Raw genomic sequence first — 13057 nt, forward strand, 5'->3', positions numbered from 1 at the left:
GTGCAGTCAGTCAGTCAGTGCCGCTGAATTAGGTTAAAACGCATTCCACGCCCCAAACACTCGGGATAATGTGTTATTGTTGGCACCGTTCACGATTTCTGTCCAGAAAAAAAACAAACACCAACCGCAGGCCATTAAGGTTTGTGGGTTTTAGGTTTTTTAGACATCGTTTCCCAATTACTGCGTGTAAACTCAACTAGGCCTGCAGGCTATATAGTGTTTTCAATGTGATTGCCTCACTCAATGAATGGAATTATTCGATGTTCGATATCAAATGAATGTAAAATGTTCAGTAGGCAATGATGACAATTTGACTTATTTTGAGAACGTGGTAGCCAATGTTTATTCTCTCTCTCGGTCTCGGTCTCTCTCTCTCTCTTCTCCCTCTCCCTCCCTGTCATTTGGACAGTGTGGTTTGAACACGGGACAACATTTTTTAGTCCAATGTGGGATAAATTAAATATGGATTTATTTCATGGCTGAAAGCAATCCCATACCCAGGTCGTATCCAGGGTTGTATTCTTCTAATATGCTGAACATTCCACTGCATGGCTATATAGAATGAGCTCTATACAATTGCATTAATTTGTCCATATTTCGATATAGGCCAGTGTATGGTAAATATAAAATTAATACAAAATAGAGCCTATTAATGTGGGAATTTCGTATACTTTTGTTTGTAGGCATAAACGAAATTAGAAAGTTTCTGGAGTCAACAACTCCAGACACTGCATGCATAATGACTCGATTCATTTTTTCCCTCCGATGTCATTAAACTAAGGGGATTTGGCGCACACTCTATATTTTAAACTTTACACGCTGAGGTTGCGATTATACGCGAATTCAAAACATTAGCTTACATCAGAACGTGCCAAGGAAACAATGAGAAAAATATACCACAAAGAAGAGGGACTCGAGGAGCATAGGCTATACAGAAGGAATGAAGTAGGGCTATAGCATCCAAAAGATGCATGGGATAATTATTAATGGTCCAAAAGTCTCCACCACAACTGGCTGGGTCAGCCTGACTGACTGAGACTGCACTTTACCCATGGCTAATTGTTAGCAGGATAGAACCCGAGTCTTTTCTTTCTTATTACAATTTCACTATACACACACACACAGCACAGGAGGAATCCAATGTTTTGACAATGCTAAAGATATATCAGAAATTTTTGGTCAGCAACATGTGTGCAATCGAGTTTATTTCAGAGGCAATTCAACTTGCATCACATATAACAAAAGTATAGCAAAATAAAAGTAGCCTATAAGATTTAAAAAAATTCGAAGCCACAATCATAGTCTATTAAAAATAATAAAACTGCACATATCTTTCTATATCTAGCCTAAATGGTGCATTTAGCCTATATGCCGTTATCCAAAGCGCTTAACATTCACACACACACACACACACACACACACACACACACACACACACACACACAATGAATTTAGAATATTGAATATATTTATTGAGCCTAATTGAGCTTATAGATATATGAAGCAGTTTGGCGTCAGTCTCTATTAATTCCCTGTATATGAACATTTTAGTTAAGTTATAAGCCAAATAGAATATACAGTATATAGGCTGCTTACTAGAAACAGCCTATACTGCAGGTGGATGCTGGGGAGGCGGTGGGATTTGCAAAACTTCACGAGCAACAGGTTTAGCAATCGAGGCAGTTAGGCAGCGACGCACGTCCGCACAGCAGGAGAAAGCCATGGAATGAGCAGGTATAGGCAGAGAAGTTTAAATAGCTGCTCTGCTCAGAGTGCACTAGTCACCTGATTAGGTATAGGCGCGCTCTCTTCAGTTGTCTGCCTGAACTATAGCTGCAGGCTAAACGCATCATTAAACAATGCAAGGCACCACCACGCTCTCCTGAGCCATGCTGCCCTATCTATCAGTCAGTCAGTCAAAAAAAGGGAAAAGGCCAAGGCACTCTTGTGGAAAAATTAAAAAAGCCTATATTTAATTGGCATGGCAAGAATAAACACACCAAATGCAGGTGACAAGTCTGCGTCTGTCTGTTTGTCTGTCTATATCTAAAGGCAATGAATGATGAAACATGGGTACTCGCCGAATAGAACACTAGTAGTATATGTTCCAAATCTTTATCCCAAGGATCATTTTATTAGTATTGTGAGTGCCAAACCATGAACCAACTGAGAAATCAACCACAAACACCACTTATAGACATTGGACTGACACTCTAACTTCCCAACCTGAACTGCGACCAATGGTTAAGACATATAGGCAGGTCTAGACACTGAAAGTATTATAGTCTGTATGTTTCTGCATGCATTTTGAGTGATTGCCACTGATGAGGAAATACATTAATTTAACCACTTGAAGCCTAACGTCCCTATTCTGGGGAAATAATTCAGCAAAGAGATTTGGTTTTGAGGGAAAATATATAGGAGCGGACCAAGTTTAAAGCCCTGGAGTATATAGCATGCATAAAGTGAGTGGCAAAGTGAGTTTAACGTTGTTTAATACAATCAGGTATAGGACGTTTCTGTTTGGATGTATATGGCCAGAAAAATCTTTTTTGTCATTCAATAGGCGTTCCCGCATAACTTCCGGCATGATGATGATGTCACACGCATATATACCCTCTATAATTGTCGCTGTTTGGAAATAACCTTGTAACTCATAGTTCAACTTTTTATGTTTTTTTTAAATTAATGGTCTACATTCAAGAGCTGTCATGCAAAAGTATAGGAATCAAAATGCCGATCTACAACCTCACAACGTGTCGGGATATGACGCATTGCGAGCTTGTTGATCTACTTTTGTCTCTATTTTTGAAAAATGTGTAAAGTCTGTCTGTGGATTTTATATACATATTTAACCAATGAAAAGTATTAACAAAATCTTGTGACTAAGTGATAACTACGTTGGATCCATTGGAACAGGTTTCTTTTTTCCATTTCCAAAAAAGTTAAATTTTCTTTGAGATTTTTTCTTTTGAGATTTTGAGCAAGAAAGCATGCATAACATCAGTTAACAAAACAGAAACATTGCAACCCACACCGGCAGAACACGTTGGAAAGTGTCATAGTCCATCCGATGTGCACAAAATGTGCCATGGAATACCAATCTTGCCAATAAAAAATATAATTATTATTTGACTGTATGAAGGACTATGAAGCATGAACTCTTCAGGAGAATATTTTCATGTTACATTTCCTACGCCTGAAACTGTCTTTCTGGACATTTGAAAGAGGGTTTACAGAAATCGTGACGTGCACAATGTGCCAATTCCCTATAAGTCATATTTCGCTGTGCTCTCGTGCATTGCCAGGGGCATTGTGAACGTGGCCTCCTCTGCCAACATCCTCACCAACTCCAAGAACGTGCAGTTGGTCCTGGACCCCAGCCTGGCCCTGCTGAGTCGCCGCCAGCGTCGGCTGATTCGGCAGAATCCTGGCATCCTGCACGCCATCGCTGCTGGACTGCACACGGCCATAAAGGAGTGCAAGTGGCAGTTCCGCAACCGGCGTTGGAACTGTCCGACCACCCACAGCCAGGCAATATTTGGCAAAATTGTCAACCGCGGTGAGCCTCTCTTGTCTCTCTCACTAGGCAACCTTAGGGCAATTTTGGGCAGGATGTCATGGAATCTCTCGGAGGCATTTGAAAGGCCTTGCCTTTACATATTTTACAGTGTTGAATAGACTATGCTTGTGTTTCGGGGGGAAATAGTGTGGCATTATCCCGCTCCGAAAAAGGCTGGATCGGATTCTCAATGTAATTTCTGTTGTCGTTCCTTCAGGTTGCCGAGAGACGGCGTTTGTATTTGCCATCACGAGTGCAGGGGTGACCCATGCAGTGGCACGCTCCTGCTCTGAGGGTGCCATAGAGTCCTGCACCTGTGACTATCGGCGCCGGGGACCTGGAGGACCAGACTGGCACTGGGGAGGCTGCAGTGACAACGTGGACTTTGGCCGAATGTTCAGTCGTGAATTTGTAGACTCCAGCGAGAGAGGCCGTGACCTGCGTTACCTCATCAACTTGCACAACAATGAGGCAGGGAGAATGGTGAGGGATTCTACTCTTTTGTTGCTACAAATTACATCAGACGTTTTAAAGCATGATTTAGAAGGCAATATCTGTGTGTGTTTTTGAAGATTTCATCAGTAAACCGTTGTTGCTCCTCTCTCCAGACAGTATCATCAGAGATGCGCCAGGAGTGTAAGTGTCATGGGATGTCTGGCTCCTGCACTGTGCGCACTTGTTGGATGCGCCTGCCCAGCTTCCGTGCGGTGGGGGACTTCCTAAAGGACAGATTTGATGGCGCCTCCAGAGTGGTTTACGCTAACAAGGGAAGTAATCGTGCCTCTCACCGAGCCGACCCCCGCCATCTGGAGCCAGAAAATCCTGCTCATAAGCCTCCCTCTACCAGGGACCTGGTCTACTTTGAGAAATCTCCAAACTTCTGCTCGTACAATGGCAAAACGGGCACTTTGGGCACCTCTGGGAGAACTTGCAACAGTTCCTCACCAGCTCTGGACGGGTGTGAGCTCCTGTGCTGCGGACGTGGGTTCAAAACCCGGACTGAGAAGGTGACTGAACGTTGCCACTGCACGTTCCACTGGTGCTGTCATGTCAGCTGTCTGAATTGCACCAGCACACAGACCTTACACCAGTGCCTATGATCACACGTGAACAACTATAGGTGTATGTGGGGAGGAAGGAAGACTTGAGCCTGACGTGGTCGTACGATGTGTCCCATGCCTAAAATAGCCAATCTATAAGCTCACAACATGGCACATCACAACCTGTTGTGAAGTAGATCTGCTATTTTTGGAGCATAAATTAGACATGAAAAAGCAGGGGATAGTTAGCTAAAACAATGACACTAGCACACACACACACACATACACACAACAGTGTGAGATTGTGGGTATGAGGTTGTCGGTGAAAACCTTCAAGGCGGGTATGTTGATACAGGGATATTTACTTCTAGCACTGAAATTCAATCAAAGTATTTTCAAAACGGGACGTGAGAGAAAAGCACAAATATACAAACAGGGTACAAAAGTGAGTGTGCGTGTGCTCAATCCTTCTTTAGCAATTAAGGAGAGTATGCCTGACGGTAAAAAAGGGTATTTGAATATTACAACCAGCCATGAAGAATGGAAGCCAATCCTCATTCCTCAATAGCTTAGCCAGTTGAGGACATTTTTTAATATAAGTACACAGTCAAATCCTGAGAGTTCATTTAACTTTGAAAGTGTTGAAAAAAAGGGACCCTTCCGGGTCTATTTTTGCACTTTACAGATTTTACGGTGTAGATGGCTAAGATTCCATGGCTGTGACCTTTAAAGGTACTACTATACTCTGTTTTTCCCCAGTGAGGAGAGAAGAGGAACTGGACACAATGTCTGACAGATGTTTTTGTGGCCATAGAACCCACAAACATGCTCTTCTCATAAACTGGGGAAGGACTCTAACAAGAGGGTGGTATTTCTAAACATCAGTGTTTTGTTTTCCTTTGCTGAAGTTTTGGCTTTTTTCACATAAAATTGCGTGAAGTTTATCTCCTGGGATAGGCCCATACATTCCCATTTGGTATGTACTTAGGCCCTGGATTCTGCCCAACCCCTTATGATTTCCTCTTTAACTCACCACATTCACCGCTTTTGTTTAGTTTGCGCTGGAGTCAGCTACACCTCAACCATGATTTACCACTCTGCCATTTACCGCAGCATGGTCCTGACGTTAAATGGCTGGACCCTGCCGCGTCCAACCATAACAGAACTCTAGACGTGGCCAACCTGGAATTCACGGAGGAAATCTCACTTAAAGTCAAACTAATTGAATGTAGTTATCAATACACTGAATGTTGTGGTGCGACGATTTATGATTATAATTAGTGCCCAACAATCTCAGCTGCGACAACCAACTGAGACCTGCAGAGTCAAATCAAAATCTGCAGGGGGACAGCCGTCACAATATAACGAAAAATAAACAAATACTTTGTTACGAGATGTTAACAGTAACATAGGTTTGTTACTGTAATATAAGATAAAACATTTCGTGTCAAGTACAGTATTATAGCATCTGCAAAGGAAATCATAACATATATCAGCTAAGAGAACCAAAATGTTGTACATAATTAATAAATAAATAAATATGAATATATTTATGATGAAGTTACTTGCAATTCGATGGGACGATTTATGCACCTGCCACTAGCGGATGGAGAATATGCTATCGTTAGTATTAAGTCAGGTGACGTTTTGAATCTATGCTTATAAATTCAAATTCGGTGTAATTTACTGTACACAGGACTGTTAAGAGAAGACCCAACTCTGACAAGAAAGTGAACGAACGTTCTTGCTTCTCTGCTTATTTCCTCTGAAAATACTTTTGTGTTTGGTCATGCACTGAATATTACTTCTATTTTTGTTGTTGTTGTTGCATTAGTGTAAATACAAAATATTTATTTCTGAGGATTTTATACTGTTATATAGAGAAGTAAGTAATAAAACAACATTTTTAGGATTCTTTAAAATGTTTAGTTTGAGGTTATTTTGTATTGTTAAAATAGAATAATAAAGTTTATATTTTCGATTCAGTTTCCCCTTGTGAATCTGTCAAAAGGCACCATTATGTTAGTCATAGTTTCTGTGTTTGAGATCATTTTGACAACCAACCAAGTGAGCATATAAGCCTATCCCTGGGTGTCCCATCGCCTAATCCTATTACCATCGCCAGAGTAGTCTCTTTCTCCAGCCCAACTTGCAAAAACGGCCCCTGCATCCATAACCACAGACCGCAGCCTCCCGCATATCACACAAAGTAACTTATTTCGTGCAGCGCAGGACTTTTACAGCTCCAAATGTTTTTGCTTCATTTATTTAATGTCGGAAAGAAAATAAAGAAATATTATGAGAAATAATGAAAGCCTACACAGTCCCCCCCCCCCCCTCTCCTCCCCCCACCCCGCCCCTGGAAACCAGGCCTGACCACAGGAGTTTGGAAGGCTCTGTGCACTCTCTCTCCCCAGCCCCACCGCAGCACAGTACGGGGGCAGCAGGGGTCAGCCAGACAAGAGCACGGCATAGCCACACTCAGCCCGCCAACACACCCAGCAGCACAAAGGTCCTGCCACCAGAGCAGTCAAAGTGTCACGCCAAGGACAGACAGCGCGACTTAGCACAGAAACACAGAGGACAATGGAACGAGACTGTCCAAATGATTATGATTTTCATGGGACTCTGGGACGAGTAAAAAGAACGCGCTGTTTTGCAAGAGGGAGACTGCTTTGGCTGTTGTGGGATGAACTGATGCGGCTACGTGGGTCAGCGTGAAACGGGGCTAGAATTGGTTCACGTCTTATAGAGTAAGAAAAGAGTCCTCTTCCGAGGAATAAGCATGGAGTTGGGAAGATGAAATAGCTCTATTCTAGAGGCAGAGCTAATTGATACAAAATACAAAACTGTAGGATTGTGTGAGGAATCGGATGGGAGGGCCTACTAAAACAGAAAGACGTGAGCTGGAAAAGTGACATTAATGATAGGGTCACGCACATCTAAACAACACCAATCATCATCACCACTGGCTGACTCGCACAATGAGGCCAGGACGTAATGATTTACCTTGCAGTATGAAGAATTACATAGAGGGAATAGTAGGAAAACAACTCTAAAAGTCCCATTACACTTAGTTGCGCACTGTTGTAGCGCACCGAAAACAGCCGATCTACAAGCACAACTTGCCCCAGCGTATTGTGTTGTGTGTGAGCTTGTAAATTGGCATCTATGTATTTATCACGCATAGAACCATCCAAAGCGAGAGCTGCAGGGCAGAGGCTAGATAATGAGAGAGGGAGAGAGAGCAACAGGGGCAGACAGATAAAAGACAGACAGAGAGAGAGAGAGAGAGAGAGAGAGAGAAAGAAAGGGAAGCGAAGCGAAGGAGAGAAGGCAGGGTTCAAATCCCAGGCGGTGAGACTGAGGTGGGGGTGCCGTCATTGTGGGAGTGCTGAGGAGTCAGTGATAATTAGCTCAATTAGTGACAAAGGCAGTGTAATAAATACCGACTTAGTGTCTAGGTCCCTGCTGGCCTCTCCCTGCGCGGCCTGCGATGTGGCCCTGGCCTGACGGACAATTCATTAAACCGACAAAATACCCCACCGTCCAGGCGTGACGCAGCGAGTTAGTCCCCTACAGGCCCAGCTCATTGTTCTAATTGTCCAGGCTGGAGTCACTTTGTGGCTCCCTCCCTCCTTAACCCCACCCCTCCCTCACACTCAGCCTTCAGAAAACCCATGGAGCTAATGCCCCTACCTTACTCTGTAAGTAGGTGATCGGCAGGTTGGAGGAGGGAAAAAAAAGGCAGAAAGAGTTGGGGTGTGTTGGGGGGGGGGGGGGGGGGTTGCTGGTGGCGCTTGGCGGTGGCAGTGGGGGGGCAGCGGGATTAGGGAATGGAGGTTGCCTGGGAGTGCTGGGAGCAGCACCGATCGGAATGTAGGAGAGATGAGTCCAGGAGCTCGGATGCGGGACAAAGCGAGAGTTAATAAGGAAAGATTGAAGGGCTGGCGACAATGGGCCGCCACCCGAGTCGAGATGAAATTGCTTCCGTGGATTATTGGGAGAGGGTGTGAGCATTGTGGGCTGTTTTTGTGTGTGCGTGTGTGTGTGTGTGTGTGTGTGTGTGTGTGTGTGTGTATATTTGAGTGTGTGTATGTTTGGTTGAGCATTTGCGTGTTTGTCTTTATGTGTGTGTGTGTGTGTGTGTGTGTGTGTGTGTGTGTGTGTGTGTGTGTGTGTGTGTGTGTGTGTGTGTGTGTGTGTGTGTGTGTGTGTGTGCGAGGCAGGGGGAGTGCTGGATTGATGGCTGCCCCTCTGGTTGGGGAGCAGGGGACCGAGGGAGGCCGACCGGCTGTTCCCACAGTCTGTTCTGCTCCTGCCACCTTTGACACACGGGGCTGCCAGGCGGCGAGCAGGCAGCCATGGTGGGAAAGACACAAACAAAAACAACAGCTCTCCTACCCGTGAAAAAATAAATACAAATAAAATCACTATTATGTCTGCTGGGGCCAGCCGAGAGGGACAGGCTAAAAGTGAAAAGTGAGTGAATGTGGCAGTGTCAGTAGATAAGAGAATGAATGAAAAATAATTCATGAAAATGAAAGAAAGAAAGATAGAATTGTTTGTTTAACTCCTTTAAACTAAGATAAATAAGAGAATTCCAAATTGACGGTTGAGTCCATTTTAATATTATTGGCGGAATTCTACACATTTTTACTCCTTAAAAGTAAGTGACATCTATAAATGATCGTCTTCTCTGACATCCTAATTACTGCCTCGACTCTGAATGCTTGCTAATTGTTACACGGTCAGTTTACTCGCGGAATTAATCTATTTCCCATTTTTGCCCATAAAAAAAACTTAATTGAAGCAATATGCTGTCTTTATAGGACCACTAACCTACACCACTGGGGCCAAGGGTTGTATAAATTCAATTGAATAATAGTGCCAATTAAGAAACTTGATAATAGCCTAAAACAAAACCACACTGGTCGATGTGGGGCTAAACGATGACAGAATGCAGCTTAACACTTAGAACGACATTGGCCGAGATCTACGTCAATTAAAGCTCATTATTTAAAAACCTCAACGCCATTGACGTTTTCGATCGATCAAGCCATAATGCTTCTTACATTAGCATCGGGTTGCTAGCCGGTGCTCTCAATAACACAGGATCGCGGCAGTAAAATCATCGTGGCCATAATCACCCATTCTATCTGTTTCTTTCAATCGCCTGTATCTCCTATTGTCTGATGTCCCAGATGGCATTTTTGGTCAAAATAAGGTTTATTCAAGGGCCCAGAGCCGACGATGTGATCCTTCTGCATCATGATAAAGCAGCACCCATGGCAAACATGGAACGATACCCAACATAATAGCATCGTCACACAACCCAACATAAGTTCACAACGTCCAGTCTCCATTTTTGGCTCTTCAAAATAAGAGCTGGACAGGGAGAAATGCTGGCGTGAATTATATCATAATTTGTCAATGAATGCTAGCGCTGTTAAGTGTTAATGGATGCCGTTGATGATCAAGCCCCAATAAGGAAACCGTTTTCAGTGGCCCAAAGTATGCTCCATAGTCCATTTTATTTCTTTATCCATTTTTACATAATTCAGAGATGATAGAAGCATAACAGTTTCCAATTAGAATTCCAGCCAATTTGTGGACAAGATGTTTCCCTGTTGGGTGGAGTTTGGGATAATTCTAAGGCCATATGATAATGAATGTAAAATTGGATCTGGGTCAGCACACTGAATCTGTGTGATTGTAATGGACAATTGTGCGGTGGCTTGGACCTGCTGGGGTATGCTCTGTTTTTGCACAAACAGTACTATGATTACTGCTCAGTATCACCATTACACTGTAATCCCATAATTGAATTGTGGGCAAAGTCACAATTAATTAGGGTATTGTTGTGACAGAGGTAGCCCTCAAAACCTCCTGACGGAATCACTGACAGCACTTGCGTGCTACCATTACATAACCACAAGGCTGTTATGTACAGTGTTAACGTATGCAGCTTTATCCTATTAGAAAGTACCGTAAACGGGGTAGACGGCAGTGAAATTCTTTGTCTAAAGTTATGGAAAATCATACACAGATGCTTTTACTGTACAGAAACAGATAAGGAGCAAAATTACTTAAACTAATGGGGATGGAAATGACATGAAAACAGTTCAGAAGCAACAAAGACAAAGAGAAAGTGTGTATGTTACATACGCATGTTTGTGCACACATACCTATTCAACTACTGTATGTACGTTTGCGTCTATGGTTTGTGCGCACACACGTGCACGCACATTGGAGAGCATATTTGATTGTACGTGCACAATAAAATCAATCCTATTTGTGGGCCTACACTTTAAATTAAAGGTACTGTAATTTGTTAAAATAATTGTTCCAAAATAATACCTGTCGGAATACCTATTTCATCCAATCAGGAGTGAGGACTCGTATAGTACACAGGATAAAGAAGTCCATTTGGAACTATACAATTTAAGCTGGTAAATGGGTTCTCTCTCCTGATTGGATGAAATTGGCGTCCCACCTGTGAGCTTTATTCCCAGTTTACTAAAGAGCTGGAGAGATGGGGAGAACCCCGATACCGAATAAACATTTAAACAAAGGTCGCTAGGATCAGAATATAGAGCTTTAACTTGTTAACTAAACACCTTTTTGTTTTAACTCAAACCTATCATTATATAACAGCACCTTTAACAGTTTTACAGTGTTGTGGTGCCCGGTGCGTGTGTGGGTGGGTGTGAGGAGGATGGCAGCTGGAAGGCAGACACGGTCCAGGAGAATCGTCCCCTAGCAACTGACCTTTCCGGCAGATGGCAGCTCCAGAGTAACAGCCAACCAGCATCACAATGGTCTCCAAACATCTCCATCACTTCATCATCCACTGGCCTGCCACAGCATGTCACACACGGTGAGAGAGAGAGAGAGAGAGAGAGAGAGAGAGAGAGAGAGAGAGAGAGAGATGGTTACATTCATCATCACAAGCACGCGCGCGCGCGCACACACACCCACACACACACACACACACACACACACACAGGCACGCACGTAACTTAAGCACGCACACATACCTTTATTTATACTTGGAAGTACAATAAGAGGGCAAGCCCTCAAACTTGGGGCGGACGACATAAGACAAAAATGTCCACAATATTCTTTGACAAAATATATCGATATTGTGATTTGTGACGATCATATCAATGTTCAAAATGAGCAAAATATTGCAGATCTACAAGCTCACGGGTCACAATGCGTGGATTGCGCGTGCACACACAGTTTATCACACTCTTTCAGTCAAAGTGTGTGTGTGTGTGTGTGTGTGTCGTTTCATCCTTGAGCAGTACCTTTACCTGGCGACGATCCCACTGGGTTGCAAGACGCCATCTTTATTCATGTTTGCATCTCATTTCAACAGACAGACACGTTTCTCCTTGGACGATCCCATACAGATATGAGGCACCGCGCTGACAGTTCCTGTGTTTAGGAGAGGTGGGGGTATGGGAGGAGGTGGTTAAGGGATGATGATGGGATGGATTTAAGGAGAGAGACACAGCGGACACTGACTACTGTCCACAACCCTCCAGACGGTCTGAAAAACCCCCGCTTTCCTCGGCGTGCACACAGTGAATCAGGGTGCGAATGTGGACAGACCGCTCAACCACTGTGAGCAATCAGTATGATGTCTGTGGTCAGAGGCTCTGTGCCCCTGTGGAGGGAGATGGGGAGGTGGGAGGGATAACATTTTGTGGTGTTAGTGTGTGTGTGTGTGTTGCGGAGTACTGACAACACAATCTGTTCACGCTCCATATGCAATCGAATTGGCTATAGTATTGTATTGTTTGCACGCACACGAGTGTCACTAAATTGTGTGTGCCTGGATGTAAATTGGACACTTTGCAATAATTTATGACGCTTTGGACACTTTGCAATAATTTATGATGCTTTATCGAGACCCCACCCCCCCCTCACCATCAACCCCCTATACACTACACTACAGAGTAGACCACCATGACCTCCTGATTGTGACCACTGGTTTGATGGCCTGGTCCCAGTTGGCCCATTTAACTCGTACTAAATTATCTCCTCGGCCACATACATGAATGCGTATGGATAGAGTCGTCAATAACAAAGACAACTCTTCCCTACTGCATCTGCACCGCTCACATTGCAGAAAACAAGTGGGTGGTCAGCATCAATGACCACTTCATGTCAGTACCAGACTGCTCACGTCAGGTTTGGTCTTCATCACCAGATAAAGAGACCAAACTTTTGGAGGAAATGCTGTGTATTCGTGCTTCTATTGGAGCAGCAAGCTGATGTGCAGAATGTAATTTTTTTCATGTTGTAACTGACCTTTTCCATGCACGCATGGATTGTGCATAACAACTTGTGAACTAATAGATGCAGTCACATCATTGTACACTGCGCAGTGCATGTCTTGAGTCAGTCCATTTGGTTAAAACTAAGAGACTTGCAACGGGGACGG

At 43.7% G+C, this 13057-nt stretch overlaps 1 protein-coding gene across 1 annotated transcript in view; it reads left to right on the plus strand.

Moving 5' to 3' along the window:
* The window catches only part of wnt1 (wingless-type MMTV integration site family, member 1), an 8223-nt gene extending 1640 nt beyond the window's left edge, over positions 1-6583 (plus strand). The window contains exons 3-5 of the mRNA XM_080764000.1: positions 3309-3562; positions 3780-4045; positions 4171-6583. Coding sequence (XP_080620126.1) covers positions 3309-3562; positions 3780-4045; positions 4171-4662 — 1012 coding nt within the window. The 3' untranslated portion in view covers positions 4663-6583. The remainder of the gene's footprint in view (positions 1-3308; positions 3563-3779; positions 4046-4170) is intronic.
* Positions 6584-13057: the final 6474 nt, after the last annotated feature.

This window comes from Protomyctophum bolini, assembly GCF_963924005.1.
Source record: "Protomyctophum bolini genome assembly, chromosome: 5".
Taxonomy (NCBI): Eukaryota; Metazoa; Chordata; class Actinopteri; order Myctophiformes; family Myctophidae; genus Protomyctophum; species Protomyctophum bolini.